Source organism: Pelobates fuscus, chromosome 9 (assembly GCF_036172605.1).
Source record: "Pelobates fuscus isolate aPelFus1 chromosome 9, aPelFus1.pri, whole genome shotgun sequence".
In the NCBI taxonomy this organism is placed as follows: Eukaryota; Metazoa; Chordata; class Amphibia; order Anura; family Pelobatidae; genus Pelobates; species Pelobates fuscus.
In genome coordinates, this window is record NC_086325.1 from 72328816 (window position 1) to 72344622 (window position 15807).

The 15807-nt window shown below is 40.0% G+C and overlaps 1 protein-coding gene across 1 annotated transcript in view; it reads left to right on the forward strand.

The window, feature by feature from the left end:
- ABCB7 (ATP binding cassette subfamily B member 7) overlaps positions 1-15807 on the forward strand; it is a 117087-nt gene that overhangs the window by 67730 nt on the left and 33550 nt on the right. Inside the window, exon 5 of the mRNA XM_063432065.1 lies at positions 4539-4671. Within this exon, the coding sequence (XP_063288135.1) occupies positions 4539-4671 (133 nt within the window). The remainder of the gene's footprint in view (positions 1-4538; positions 4672-15807) is intronic.

Sequence of the window (15807 nt, forward strand, 5' to 3'; positions counted from 1 at the left end):
TGTATGTTGCAAACGTTGGAATGTCTCCTGGGAGTGGTGCTGTAGATACAAGGATGCGGTCTACCGTTTTTATTCTGGTCAAGAATGCAGTCAGTGCAGTTCTAAAGAGCCTGCTCTCTGTATCTTTGGAGACCCAATTGTTTACATGCATAGACGGCACCATTGATATATTGAGTATGTTAATGGAACTAGTTGCCACAACCTCCCTCTGATATTTGATAAGTAAAGAATGGGTAAAAGACTGTTGTGTTATTAAAGGCTTTGCTTAGCACTTGTCAAGACGTTTTGTGTGTGTGTGTAAAAAACAAAATGTATTTTCTAAAATGTATACAAATATTTTATAAGCCCTAAAATGTCCCTTTCATTAGCCCTAAAATGTCCCTTTCATTAGCCCTAAAATGTCCCTTTCATTAGCCTTAGAATGTCCCTTTCATTAGCCTTAGATCTGAACTCTGCAGCTAATGAAGATCCCCACCCCCTTTTTGCACAGCACTTCATTGAGGTTGATTGGAGTTATATTCCACCTAAGCTGTTTAGCAAGTGATTGCTTCACTCTCACATTACATCAGATATGTATATTAACTCCTTCCAGCTACCGACAAAAGTACACTGAGCATGAGCTGTAGTTCAGCAGGGGCAAACCACTTATTGCACATAAATGAATAGGACTTTGAACGGAGTGGTTGTAATGTGTTTTTTTTTTTTTTTTTTAAGTTTACACAGATCTCTGACTTGTTTCAGGACTATAGGCTACTTTGTTGCAATGTGCTCACTTTTCACCCCTTTTGTCCTGTAAAAAAAAAAACAACATGAAATCCTATGTAGAACTGTGTAGCATTCAAAACCTGTAGTTTTAAATGACCACTCTCTCATCCTGCTGGCAGAAAAATCAGGTGAAGCACGTGGCATAATTGTGAAGAATGCCAGATTTGCAGAGAAAGAGGTTTGAGCAAATGAAAGAATGATTGTGGAACCAAAATGTACAGAGTCTGGAGAATAAACAAGATTCTTGGTCAATTATTTACTTTTGGTATTCTCACTCTGCTGTTCCACATTAAATGTAGGGAGGTGCACCTTGGGAAGCCAGCAATGATTGTGTGCTAAGGTGGGATGTTTTCTAAATCCATTCTCTGACTCTAAGGCAAAGAAAAGGTTTATTTCCATGTAAGAAGAAGTGGTTTTATTTAGAGTCCATACAGATGTTCAAACAGCAACCAGATGCATACTTGCAAAAACAGAATATTCAAGTATATAATTTATCAATGTAGGGTAATAGCTTCTTGATCCAAGGATTGATCTGACTGCCATTCTGGGGTCAACACTCAGCCCCCCTCACCCTGCCAAACTTACTCTGTCACACTTGCCCACTCGTGCCATGCCACGCTCATCCCCTCTACCTGTCACACTTGACCCTGTCAGACACTGTGTATCTGTATTTATCAGTGTTTGTCTATGTGTATCACTGTGTCTGTCTGTGTGTGTGTGTGTGTATGAAAGTATAGAAATGTTTGTGTGCATTTATCTGTGCCAGTGTGCATGGGTGTGTGTGTAGGCTGAAATGTGATGGTGAAATGGTATGGGCAATGTCATTGTAAAGTGGCAACGTATTTAATATATACACATAAAATATACGGGACAACAGACACACACACATAATTATATGGATGAATTTATTGTACCAAACAGTGCCAAGTAGTATATACATGGGTTTACCGTGCGTGTTATGCAGTGTACAGAGTGGTTTACTCTGCAGAGCATTGTGCGTGTCACTCGGAATGCTCTGCGCTGTTTATCTCAATATATACTGAGTGACGCAAAGAACGCTTTGTTTCCCTGACTTTCAGCATTTTTTGGTTTGCAAAAAAAGGTCATGAGAGTGCACACAGTTTTTCGTGCATGGTTAATGCCAGTTCACCTGAAGCCAAGATGGGTAAGAGGCAGTTTTAATCTTCATCTCCGTCTTTGGTGATGTCTGTACTCATGCTGGTGTCACCCGAGATCTTGTCCAACCCAATGCATTTCACAGAAATGTATTGGATCGGAGAGCACATGTGTGGCAAAATTCTGTGGTCCAATCATGCTTATCAGTAGCATTTTGATTGCTTCACATAGGTTCAGTCTGTTATGGAGATAGAAGTGCCTCTAGTGGCTGACAGAGAGGCAGTCACTATAGGCTAACTTTACAGTTTTAATGTAAACATATCCATTTTTACGAAACATCAAGTTTTACCTTAAAGGACCACTATAGTGCCAGGAAAACATACTTGTTTTCCTGGCACTATAGTGCCCTGAGGGTGCCCCCACCCTCAGGGACCTCCTCCCGCCGGGCTGGATGGAGAGTAAAGGGTTAAAACATACCTTTATTCCAGCGCCGGGCAGGTAGCTCTCCTCCTCCGATCCTCCTCCTCTCCCCTCTCCTCCCATTCGGCTGAATGCGCACGCGCGGCAAGAGCTGCACGCGCATTCAGCCGGTCTCATAGGAAAGCATTATCAATGCTTTCCTATGGACGCTTGCGTGCTCTCACTGTGATTTTCACAGTGAGAATCACGCAAGCGCCTCTAGCGGCTGTCAGTGAGACAGCCACTAAAGGATTTGGAGGCTGGATTAACCCATTTATAAACATAGCAGTTTCTCTGAAACTGCTATGTTTATAAAAAAAATGGGTTAACCCTAGCTGGACCTGGCACCCAGACCACTTCATTAAGCTGTAGTGGTCTGGGTGCCTAGAGTGGTCCTTTAACGTTTTAAATGTACAGGACCCTGCACCCAGGTTGTCATTGAAATGCAGTGGTCTGGGTGACATACATGGTCATTTTTTGCCTAGTATAGCCTGCAGAAGCCATTTGTGTGAGTAAAGTTCAGTTAACAGAGCAGTAGCAGTAGATAAAACCTTCTAAAATTAACACTCTATGATAAAATTTGAATAAAAATTAAACTTTATTTTTTATTTTTTTGACAATCATATTTTTATTGAAATTTTCTGATAAAACATTTTTTTCATGGAGACTGTCACAGCCAGGGGAGTTGTTGCTAAGGCTGCAGAAACAAAAAAGATTGAACTCCCAAATGGTTTCAACTGTAGGGGCATAATCTATACACCAAAATGGTTTTATTAAGCTAAAGTTGTTTTGGTGCTTAAAGTATCCCTTTCCTGTAGACTGTAAGCTTGTTTGAGCGGGGTCCTCTTCAATCTATTGTAAGTTTTTCTTGTAATTGTCCTATTTATAGTTAAATCCCCCCTCTCGTATAATATTGTAAAGAGCTGCGGAATCTGTTGGCGCTATATAAATGGGGATAATAATAATAAAGAATTTAAAAAAAAAAAAGTTGTGTACATCAAACAGATGTCTTTTATAATACACAGGCTGACATGGGCATTATTTTCTTTATTCTGAAACTTTAATGATATCAAGTTTGCTACATACACAGAAGCCAAGTTGTTCATACCCAATGGATACACTAAATAATTGGGCTGTCTAAGATTTTTTTTTTTTTAATGCTATTATTTTCAAAAATAGAATATCTTTGCATTCATTCAGCCATGCCAACAAAAAATATAAGAAAGTGAAAAAGTATAAGGAGAACAAGAGAATAAATCGGGTATTGGTTGTGTGGGAAATAGGTGCAGATTGTGAAATAGGTGCAGATTAAAATAACCTGACAAAACAAACATAAAATACAGGAACACCTTGGGGTGAACCTGCTCTTATGAGCTTCCAATATAAATGTGTGCCTTGACCAGTTGCTGTATATTAATATATATGAAAGCGAGTTTTAAAGATATTTAAAGGGACACTATAGTCACCAGAACAACTACAGCTTATTGTAATTGTTCTGGTGAGTTGAATCATTCCCTTCAGGTTTTTTGCTGTAAACACTATCTTTCCAGAGAAAATGCAGTGTTTACATTACAGCCTAGTGCTAACTTCACTGGCCAATCTTTAGATGACTGCTAGAGGTGCTTCCTGCTGCAGTGCTTCACAGTAAGCAGCACTGCCATTCATTGTCTCCACCCTCTCCATGCAGACACTGAACTTTCATCATAGTAGATGTATTGATTCAATGTTTCTCTATGAAGAGATGCTGATTGGCCAGGGCTGTGTTTGAATTGTGCTGGCTCTGCCCCCTGATCGGCCTCCTTTTCAGTCTCAGCCAATCCTATGGGGGAGCGTTGTGATTGGCTCAGACCACCACTTCTGCTGATGTCAGCAGACAGTAGCAGGTCAGGGGAAGACAGGGGCAGAGCCAGGAGCTACACACTTGAACTCAAGTAAGATTTTACTATATTAAGGTAGGCAAGCGGGGGCCAGGAGGGCCAGATGGTGGTTTTAACACAATAGGGTCAGGAATACATGTTTGTGTTGTGTAAACTCCTTTCTCTTAATCTGTAATATACCCTTTTTACGGTCAACCATAATGCTATATTTTCACAAATCTTGCTGCCTTCACACCTAAACTTTGCCTGTTTACGTGATTATGATGACATCCTTGTCCATATCTTCTAATTTGTTTGTCATTCCCTTCCCTTTCGTTTCAGTCAATGAATATTGTGGTGCCCTTCATGTTTAAATATGCAGTCGATAACCTCAACCAGTTGTCCGGGAACATGCTGAACCTAAATGACGCCACAAGTACTATAGCTACCATGGCAACTGCTGTCCTGATTGGCTGTAAGTATAATCAATCCATCTAGAGGCCGATTATTTGACATTTTGTACTTTTGTCAGATTTTGTGCTTTTGTCACATTTTCCTGTCGTAAGTGGCAGTACTGCAAACAAGTGGGTAGTCACCTCCTTAAGTGGACAAGAATCTGACAAGTAGTTCAGTACAAGGCTGGTGAGGCTCAAGGGATGACGCCTGGGTGAATAGGACCCGAAATATCCCCGGGTGGTTAAGCTGAGTGGTGCCCTTCCACATCGTGTTATGGACCATACGAAGTGGAAGGAAGTTTATGCCAGCTAATGCTTGTAGGAGGTCCCCGGCGGCTCTCCAATCCCAATGCAGGCCGTATGCCTGCGCACATCAGTGGAACGCACGCCCGGGTGGCCTTGCATTCCACTGAAATTCCAACCGCACTACTGCACATGCGCGGTTCGGAACTTTAACTTTTGGTGCAAAATTCTACATTGAAAGACTATTTATTCTGTGCATGGCCTTGCTTTCACCAAGAATGCTTGTAAGCAGTGGTACACCGTGTCACCAACCCTCCCACATGGTAGTGAGGTTTTTGAGGTGAGAGTTACTAAAGTCTCTACTTTAAAAATCCTCATGTTATTTATTGCAGGTTTGTATGTTTTAATATTTTTTTTATATTCTTTCCAGAATATGCCCAGCCCTGCATCTCCGGACAAGACGGATAAAGAAAAAATGCCAGAAACATTTGTGCTGTAGTGAATGCGCAGTGCCTCTTCCAGGCGTATGTAAGAAAAAAAACTTGCAACCGGTGTTCTGCTTAAAATCCTGGAAAAATCAAAGCAACATGAGATGCAATCATTTTTAAGTTGCTTTCAAGACAACTTATCACAGACTTTCAAATCAAAGACATGGTGAAGAAAGATAGCGGGTCTGTTAAACGACTTGAGCCAAAGGATAAACGTAATAGGCTGATTTTTTTCATCACATTCAGACCTCTCTTCGGGAGAATGTTCCAGCTCTTCTTTATCAGAAGTCTCTAGTCTAGACTCCAGTGTGGATGAAGGCTTTCCGGCAGAGGAATTAAAGAGGTTTGTTAACCCCTTAAGGACACATGACATGTGTGACCTGTCATGATTCCCTTTTATTCCAGAAGTTTGGTCCTTAAGGGGTTAAAGAGGTGTCTGCTGTGGTTCAGGATGTGGAACCCTCAAGCAGTAAGGTGAAAGGCTTCCCAACACATCCCAGAGTTCTGTAATTTGTTCAGAGAGAATGGAAAAACCCAGAGAGACGAGCCTTTATTTCCAAGCAGTTTAAATGGATCTTCAGGCTACAGACCGAAGATAGATGGGAAGATCTCCCTAAGGTGGCACAGTTGTCCAAAAAAAACAACTATTCCAATAAGAGAAGTTTCGGGTCTAAAAGAACCCATGGACAAGCGTGCTGAGACTTCCTGTAGATGTGCATAGCAGGCTACAGGCTACCAATGCAAACAGCTATTGCAGGAGCAGCGGTGGTTAAAGCTCAAAATCTCTGGCTCCTGTCCTTGGAAGATTTTATTATGGATAATACAAATAAGGACCTGACTCATTTATTCAACCTTATGCGGTTATGAAATGATTTCCTGCTGGATATGACTGAGGAGATGTTAAAGCTGTCAGCCCGCATCATGGGTTTATCTTCGGTAGCCTGCAGGGCTTTATGGCTGAGACCATGGATGGCAGACACTGCTTCAAAAGCGGGTTTGTTTGGACTGCATTTTGATAAGAAAAAATAAACAAGATAAGAAAAAAAAAAGATATTGACACCAGAAGAGTCCAAAATCAGGCCCTTACAGTGGAACATCCTTTCCAAATGGTCAAAAAGGGAGGATGATTTAGATTCAGAAATCAGTCTTTCATCCAGGGTAAAGACACAGCTGCATTGGTGGAAGAAGTCAAGTTTTTAAAGAACGGTCTATCCTTCCAACAGAGAAATTGGATCGGCATTACTACGGATGCATCGATAACAGGCTCGGGGCCACATCTAGAATCCCAATTTCAGCTGGGAAAATGGTCTATGGAGAAAGCTGCCCAGTCTTCCAATTTCAGAGAAATTAAAGCTGTTTGCAACGCCGTTTTAGCTTTCAAACCAGTTCTAAAGAGAGTCTGTGAGGATCTCACGATATAATCACGGATGATCTAAGCAGACGGCGTTGGACACAGTCAGAATGGTCTCTTCACGCGCTCAGCTTTGCGAAGCTGGTTAAGCATTTTGGTCTACCAGATATCGATCTTATGGCCACAAGAAGAAATGCTAAGGTCCAAAATTTCACTTCCATTCTGAGAGGAGATCATCCTTACGTCCTGGACGGTTTTTCAATACCATGGAAGTTCAGCATGGCATATCTTTTCCCTCCAGTAGCTTTGATCCCCCGTATTGTGCAGAAAATAAGATCATACAGGGCCAGGATCTTGGCAGTTTTCCTCTTTTGGCCAAACAGGAGCTGGTTCTCGGAGATCTGTCAGATGGCAATAGCTCGTTGGGATCTCCCTTGTTTGAGCAACCTTCTGGAGTCCAAAGATCTTCCAGTGGAGACCATAAAGATGTTCCAACTGATGGCATGGTTGCTGCAAGGATGATCCTTAAAGACCAATGAGTGTCTGACAGTATTAGTTGATATACTTCTGTCCTCCACTCTCAGATCCACGAACAAAATTTACATCAGGATCTGGCAGAAGTTCCTGCATTGGTGTTCACAAAAGGGTTGTCTCTCTTTTATTTCCATCTGTTCCATGCATCCTTTCATTTTTGCAAGATGGTTTCTCTGCTGGTCTTAGTGTGTTTATACTCTTAAGGTACAGGTTTCAGCCCTCTGCCATTTCCTGCTGCAAGACTTTGCATCAAACAGGCTCATTCATGGTTTTAAAATCAGTTTTTTTGTTGTTTTTTTAAACTTCCTGCAAGGCTTTCTTCTTTTCCCACATGGGATTTGTTCGTTGTTCTCAAGGCGATGTGCAGTCCTCCTTTTCAACTATTGGATGCTATTTGAAGATTTTATCCATGAAAACCGCTTTTCTGGTGGCAGTTACCTCGGCTAGGAGGGTTGGAGAATTGCAAGCTCTATAATTTTCCCCTAAATTTACATTTTTTCACCAAGAAAAGTAGTTTTGCACCCGAAACCAGCTTTTCTGCCTAACGGACCTATCGTTCTACCTTCTTTTTGCCAAGCTCAATCTTCTGACTCTGAGAAGAAATGGCACTGCCTGGATGTTTAGAGGGTATTAGAAGATTTTTTTTCCCTCCACTCAGCTCCTCATAGAAAATCTGATCGACGGTTCATCAATTTGCAAGGTGTTTTTAAAGGTAAAGAGGCTCCTAAACCAACTATCGCTAGATGGCTGATTCAAACTATTAAACTGGCTTATAGGGTCAGTAATCTCTCCCTTCTGTTCCCGGTCAAGGCTCACTCTACCAACGCAATGGCAACTTCATGGGCTGCACAGTCTTTGGCATCTCCAGAAGATACATGCAAAGCTGCAACTTGGTCTTCCCTGCATACTTTTTGTCAAACATTACAGGCTGGATATATTCTCTTCTTTGGAAGCTGCTTTTGGGTGGAAGGTGCTCCAGGCAGTGGCCTATTGATTTACCATCCTATGCTTTTGTTCAGGGATCTTGCTATATCCCACTTGATTGCAGTACTGCCACTTATGACAGGAAAAACAGTAATTTTACTTACCATAAATTCTATTTTCCTTAGTAGAGTGGCAATACTGCACATTTCCCTCCCGTTGAAGAATAAATTAATTTTGAAGTTGATTGGTCTCCGTATGGTTATTTACTGGGTATTGTATCCAATAGTACCCAATACACACACTCCGAGAACGTCAAAAAATGGCGGGTTTTTGTAAGCTGAGTTGATCCTGATGAAAGCCACTGATGTGGCTGAAACGTCGATGAGATGACAGCAACCATGTTTTAAGCAAATTTGAATAAAGAAGAAGTGTTTTAATTAAAACAACAGACCGTGAGTGCAAGCCTTCATTTTTGGTATTTCTGCATATTTACTGGGTATGTCTTGGAGGTATGGCCTTTTATAGGCAGGGAGGAGGGAATTCATTTGCAGAGCTTCTTGTCCACTTAAGGAGGGGACTACCCACTTGTTTGCAGTATTGCCACTCTACTAAAGAAAATAGAATTGACGGAGCACACATAGGAAACCTATCTGCAAAAGACCAGTGGACAACTCTGGATTCCACAAGATCCTTGAACTTCATGGAACTTAAAGCAGTATGGATGACTCTCAAGTTTCAAACATTACATTCTCCATCAACATGCTTATATTCACTTAGACAATGAACTACTGGCCTATATCAACAAGCAAGGAGGAACCCATTCATCTTTTCAGGAGAATCTTTGTGCATAGATAATGCTGTGGTCAGAATTCCATATTCTATCTTTGATGGCAGTCCATACCAAAGGGAATGTCAATATCCTGGCAGATGCACTAAGCAGGAATCATCTAAAAAAGGGAGGGAGATTGGTCACTCACACCTCATATGTTTCTGGAAGTTGTTCACCAATTCGACACACCAGAAATAAATAAATAAACGGAAAAGTCCAGTATTTTGCCTCAATCAATGGCTCAGACAATGCAGATTTCATAGATGCATTATCAATTCCTTGTGGTTTTCATCTGGCATATGTATTCCCTCCTATTCCTTTGATTCAAAGAGTTCTACAGAAGATTATCTGTGACAAGGCAAAAGTAAATACAATAATGCTGTTTTGTTCTGGCTCAGGTGAAGTTGGGTTTTCTCTTCTCATGAATCTATCAAAAAGGAACATTCTGGAGCCTTCTTATGCCAGAACATGTTAGAATACAGCCTACTGGATTAGAAGACCCTGAAAACATTTAAGCTCACAGTGTAGTGAGCCATCTCGGGAGTGTCAATTAAGGAGTTTAACCCATACAGGCCTCTAATGACAGTTTTTGGGCACAGTGCTTCAAGCAATTATGATGTGTAGTTTTTCTGCCCTTAAAGGACCTCTATAGTGCCAGGAAAACATACTCGTCTCTAGTCCCCCCCCCCCCCCCACCGTCAGGGGCCCCCTCCCGCCGGGCTTTAGAGGGTGGAAGGGGTTGAATCTTACCTTTTTGTTCCCCCGCCGGGCTCCCTCAACGGTGTGGACTCTCCTCCTTCTTTCCCAGTCATAGGCTGAATGCGCATGAGCCACGCGTGCATTCAGCCAGTCCATAGGAAAGCATTCTCAATGCTTTCCTATGGACGCTGGCTTCTTCTCACTGTGAAAATCACAGTGAGAAGCGCGGAAGCGCCTCTAGCGGCTGTCAATGAGACCGCCACTAGAGGCTGGATTAACGCATTTGTAAACATAGCAGTTAATTCTAGATGGACCTGGCACCCAGACCACTTCATTAAGCTGAAGTGGTCTCGGTGCCTATAGTGGTCATTTAAAGAATTGCTTGGTAATCCCTAATGTTACACTGCCTCTAACCTGAGGGGAAAATACATTTTTTACTTACCATAAATTAATTTTTCTTTAAGATTAGAGGCAGTGAACTTCTATTCCCCTCCCATATTTAATAATTTATTTTTGTGCATCAGTTTGACTTGGGTACTTTCTGGGGCATTTTGGCATTTAGGGGTCTTTTATGGCGAAGAGGAGGGCCTTATCTTTTTTTTGTATTTGTTTTATCACAGTCCTGTCATTTTGCTGCGAGAAAAGGTTTTATCCTGTTGTTGCACTGCCTCTGATCTTAAGGGACACTACAGTCACCCAGACCACTTAAGCTGAATGTTTCAGAGAAACTATGTTTACATAGCAGGGTTAATCCTATGGACAGCCGCTAGAGGCGCATCTGTGACGCTGGATGCGAACGTGTGCAGAAGGTCCATAGGAAAGCATTGAGACTGTTTGAATGCGCGCGTCGCACTTGCTGTGCATGTGCATTCCGCTCCACTCGGAAGCTGACGTAGGTGGGGAAGGAGAGGTCACCAGCGCCGAGGGAGCCTGGCGCTAGATAAAGGTAAGCTTAAAGCCTGGCGCTAGATAAAGGTAAGCTAGATAAAGTGTCAGCACCACGGGAGGGGGACCCTGAGGGTGGGGGCACCTTTACAGGCACTGTAGTGCCAGGAAAACCACTTTGTTTTCCTGACACTATAGTGATCCTTTAAGGAAAAATAAATGTTTTAAGTTAAAATGTTGTATTTTCCCCGTTACCTTTATTTATAGTAACCCTTGCAGGAGCTGCTCCCTCAACATATTTCCAAGCTATTTGTTGACAAGAAGTATCACGGTTTGATATTACAGTTCAAATGAGCCATTTAATTGCTAAACTGGCTCAATGCACATGGTAACATCCTGCAGGAATCTGCAGTCCCAGCTGAACAGGTTTACAAAGATGATGGCTTTAATACATGGTATTATGGTGATGGTTTTACTTTCCTTTTGGACAGTAAAATGTCCCTTGTACTGATGTAATAATTGTCCCATGCTGGCTGAAAGATATAGAAAAATGCCTGTCATACAGGAAATACAGGCTGAGCGATCACCTGCAGGACATCCAGATGCTGTAGAAGTAATCATATGTGCTCATTGACAGGCATCCAATGTGTTGTAGCACACACAGGAATGTTATACATTGGAGTCTCCTGTGGAGTTTAGAACATCAGATGGCTGTCAGCGGGTCTTACTTCATAGATCACCCTAATAGTGGCAAAATGTGTTTAGATTTACAACAGTTTGCCAAGATACCAACAGCCTTCTGTCTTTAATTCAGGTTTTTTTTGGGCGGGGGGGATGAGGAGGAGGGGTTGGGACTTGGATTTTAATTGGCTTTGTAGCCTGTTAACCCTTCAGCCCATTTTTTTTGTTTGTTGTTAGCATGGCCGGATTTCCATTTTAATTGGTTTAACGCTGCAGAAAAACATTTATTTTTTCCAGCACAGCCCTCTTGTAACATAGTGTATTGATCACTTAGTTCATTAATTTTTATTCGCCTTCACCATCTTATAGGCAGGATCAGAAGTTGTCAATAATCAAGACCATGTGTGAGAAGGTATTAAAGAATGCAGTCTGATATAGCACATAGGTGTGCATATTGAAGTATCTCTCAACTCAAAGGCACGTAATGGGTTAAATTAGCAAATTCTCAGATGATGTAGCTGCATTAGCAATCATTAATTCCTTGTCACAAAAGCTGTCTTGACTATAATCACCTTTTAATTATATGTGACCTTTATTACTTGACCTACTGGTTAATGACTTTCATTTGTGATAATACTCTTAAGTTGATTTTATTCTTGGGGTATATTTTTTTTGTTTATTGAGGTAGCGGTGGAGGGTGGGAATAAGGTTATGATTGTTTTTCCATCCATACATATTTACTTTTTATTTTTTTTATTTTTGTGATAATAGTTAGGCCATTGGCTGTTTTATACGCTGAAGCAAAAAAGCTTCATTTCTCAAACCCTTAAGCAGGCATCATTCATTAATTGCATGCGTTACACTAATCAATTCATCTAATAAAAGTGCACACCATGAGCTGTGTCATGGGGCTGACCTCTGTAGAATAAGTTGCTGGGCCCTTTAATTTATAATTTTTTTTAATGTGACCTTTGTCTGGTATTTTTTTTTTTTTCCTTTCACAGTTGTTGGTTTCATGTTTGTGATGACCATAAGTACTAGTGTAAGGAAATCCCTCCCTTTCCCCCCAATTTAAAAAAACAAACTTTTTTTGTGTGTTTTAAGAGAATTTGCATACAAAACAGAAAAATCGTCAAATTGCTAGTTTTTACAAATATAGTTCTCTCTTTGTTCGTGCTTTTCTGTTATGGTCATAATTATTAGTTTATGAAGAATCTAGTAGTGTTGCTCTTTATGTGAAAATGTATAGAAGCCTAGAATTATTGTGTTTTTTTTTTTTTTTTTTTTTTGTTTCATGCTCTTTTGTTTGTTACAGACACTACCAGTTTTCTATACCTATTCTTAAATATGAAATGATCTGCAAATTGGTGCATACTGATTGGATTTTCTAAATGAAAGGAAGACTGTTTGTACAGTTATGAGCCTACCAACCTTTCTAAGAGCCAAACTGTTTTTTAAGACTATATGAAGAATATACATCCAGAAAATTGGATATAATGTTCTACAAAGTTAAGAGCCATTTTTCCAAGTTGTAGGAGCAATGGCTCATTATCTAACATAGGACTCAAGTTAGCATATGGCTCATTGGCTAACATAGGGCTCAATTTAGAATTTTTGGATTAACGTTCTAAAAAATTTTTTACAAAAAAATTTCTTTAAAGTATTAAAATATCAAAAGTATATCATATATATAATATTTATACATATCAAACTATATATATTTTTAAAAGCTTATTTAAAAAAGTTAAAGTGGAGACAAACTCATTTTCCAGACACTATAGCTTGCCCCTCTGTCAAGGCCCCTGGTAGACAGCAACTAGAGGGGGTGTTAAACCTAGCAGGTAATTATTGCAGTTTATAAAAAAACTGCAATAATTACATGCTCCGAGTTAAGGGTAATGGAACATTGCACCCAGACTTCAATGAGCTGAAGTGGTCTGGGTGCCTACAGTGTCCCTTTAAATTACTTGAAACGCATATCCAAATAAATATTAAATCAAGGCCATCATTTGTAAAACCCTACCTTTTTATACCTTAAGAATATTCCTTTTCGGTCTTGTTAGAAATGTTTCCTATTAGCTAAAGTAGCAAGGTGACTTGTTATTGTGTAGGACTAAGATATTCTCTCTCTCTTGCTCTCTCCCTCCCACCCCCCCCAAAAAAAATAATAATCAGTAGATAAGTAAATACATTGTTAAGCACATATCTGCACATGCAAAACAAGCCAAAACACTTGCTTTTCCCTCAGAAAGATCATATTTGCAATGCTGTTTCTACTGCAAGGGATTACACACACACACACACACACACACGTATGTGTGCGCCTATGCAATATTATTAAACTTGATCTACACATCAAGTTAAAAACTGCTGCCTTCACCTCTAAATATCTCCCATTTATAATCCGAGATATAGAAGAAATAATTGTAATCCACTCACTAGGAATGTTGTTTCTATATTAGCATTATCTTCTAATTGACCTGCCTCTTTTTAATACTGCAGTAAACTTCTTTTGTATGTTTATTCTCTTTTAGTCACCACATTAAATGACCATTAAAGTCACCCAGCCCTTTTCATCTCAATAAAGTGGTCTGGGTGCAGTGGCCCTGTAGTTGAAGCCCTGTAATGAAGAGCATTGTAGTTTTGTAGACTAGTAGTTTTGCAGGCCTTAGTAATATAGCTAAGACAGATCTAAAATGTGTGAGTATACTCTTGTCTAATTGTACTCCCTTCACAAACATCTATTGCACTGCACCATAATCTGTTTCTTGCTTTGTACTTATAGATTCATATACTAACAACATCATCTGTATTGTATGTATATATAATCTTAAGCGCTGATCACCTCCTGTCTGTTATTCACTAAGACATTATATCATTAGAATACAAGTTTGCATTCCTGGGTCTATGGAACTCATCTTATAGTAAATATATCTCCCTATCTCCCTATCTCTCAACCTCCATCACCAGAGCAATCATATTTTATTTATCAGTTTTTTTTTTGTTTTTTTTAATTCTAACATCATCCTCCTATCTGTGCTTATATCTTTTATCTCATATTAACCCTTTAGTTGGAAAGCATCATGGACGTTGTGGTTCCACAACCGGTGTTGTCTGTAACCTTTTGCCTGTTCATGTTCTGCAGGTCTCATTCAGCTTTAGGCTTTGATCATAAGGAGTTTGATGTGTAAGCTCTACCTGTTTCCCTTTTCCAATCTGCATCTCTTTGCTTTTTCATGTAGTTGTGGAGATCTGGGTAACACTGTCGAGAGTAACAAGCATTTATCTTTCTGCCATTCCTAAATGAGAGACCATTTTCATCTAGACTAATCACAGCAGTTTTTTGCTTTTGATGCTATCAGATCAGCATAAAATAATTGGATTTATTGCATGGCTAGCAAAGGAAAATGCAGAATCAGGTAATTGCCAACCCCTAGCAGCTTCTACATACGCTCCTACGGAGATTAAGTAAGAATGTGCACGCAGTGGAAATAATGTAGATTCCAGTGGAATGGAATTATTTGTACGAACAAAGTTGCAATTACGGTTTGGGCCCCTCTTATTTTGTGGGCTGTATATACCCCCTACTTCGTCGAACCTGCTTTGAAAAACCTGCAGATGGTGCAATGTGTGTATAGTGTTTTCAGTTCCAGAGCAGTTTGGTATATTCCTCCATCAATTACCAAGAACACGGTATAGTGTTGCATAAAAAAAGCTTTGTGCACAATATATTTTGTGTGCGTTGTAGTAAACCATTTTGTTAATAAAGTCTTCTAACCTAAAAAATCGTTTCTTCTTGTAGTTGTAGTAATTCATGAACATCGAATGGTGACTTGCAGACTTAATCTAAAATATCCGTGACTATAGCAAAGTTGGAGAAATTTTCTGATTCTCTGTTTTTAGTCCTCCCAAATCTCTATGCAGTCTACAGTTTCTAAAAGTAATGAACACTTTTTATGTTCCGTAGGATCAGACCACTAGAGTAAGCATTCAAAGTGAATTTCAAATTTAAGGCCAAAGTAGCTGAATGGAAAGTATAGCTGATTAGAGTTCTTTTTCCAGTTAGGTTATATTGACCTTAAATTTAATATTTCTCTTAATTCATCTTGAATTCTCACTTTAGCGAATAACTAAGTTATGAGTACCATCAATTGGGTAATATCTATTATTATTCAGCTGATAATTCGGTTAAATCAGAGAGCGTGCGCTAAAAAGTGCTTTAAGTCCCACTGGGATAAACGCACTAAATTATTATTATTATTATTGGTATTTATATAGCGCCAATTCGTTCCGCAGCAGGGGGGAAATTGACCATAAATTAGACAATTACACAGTGACACAGGAACAATAGGTAGATGAGGACCCTGCTCAAACGAGCTTACAGTCTAGAGGAGGTGGGGTACAAAAACACAACAGGGAAGCAAGGATGACAGCCACCAAACAAGGTGGGAAAGTAGCAGAGCTGGAGGTGAGGGTGGAGTGTGGCTCTTCAGGAGAGCAAGAGACTGATATGGATAAGTTA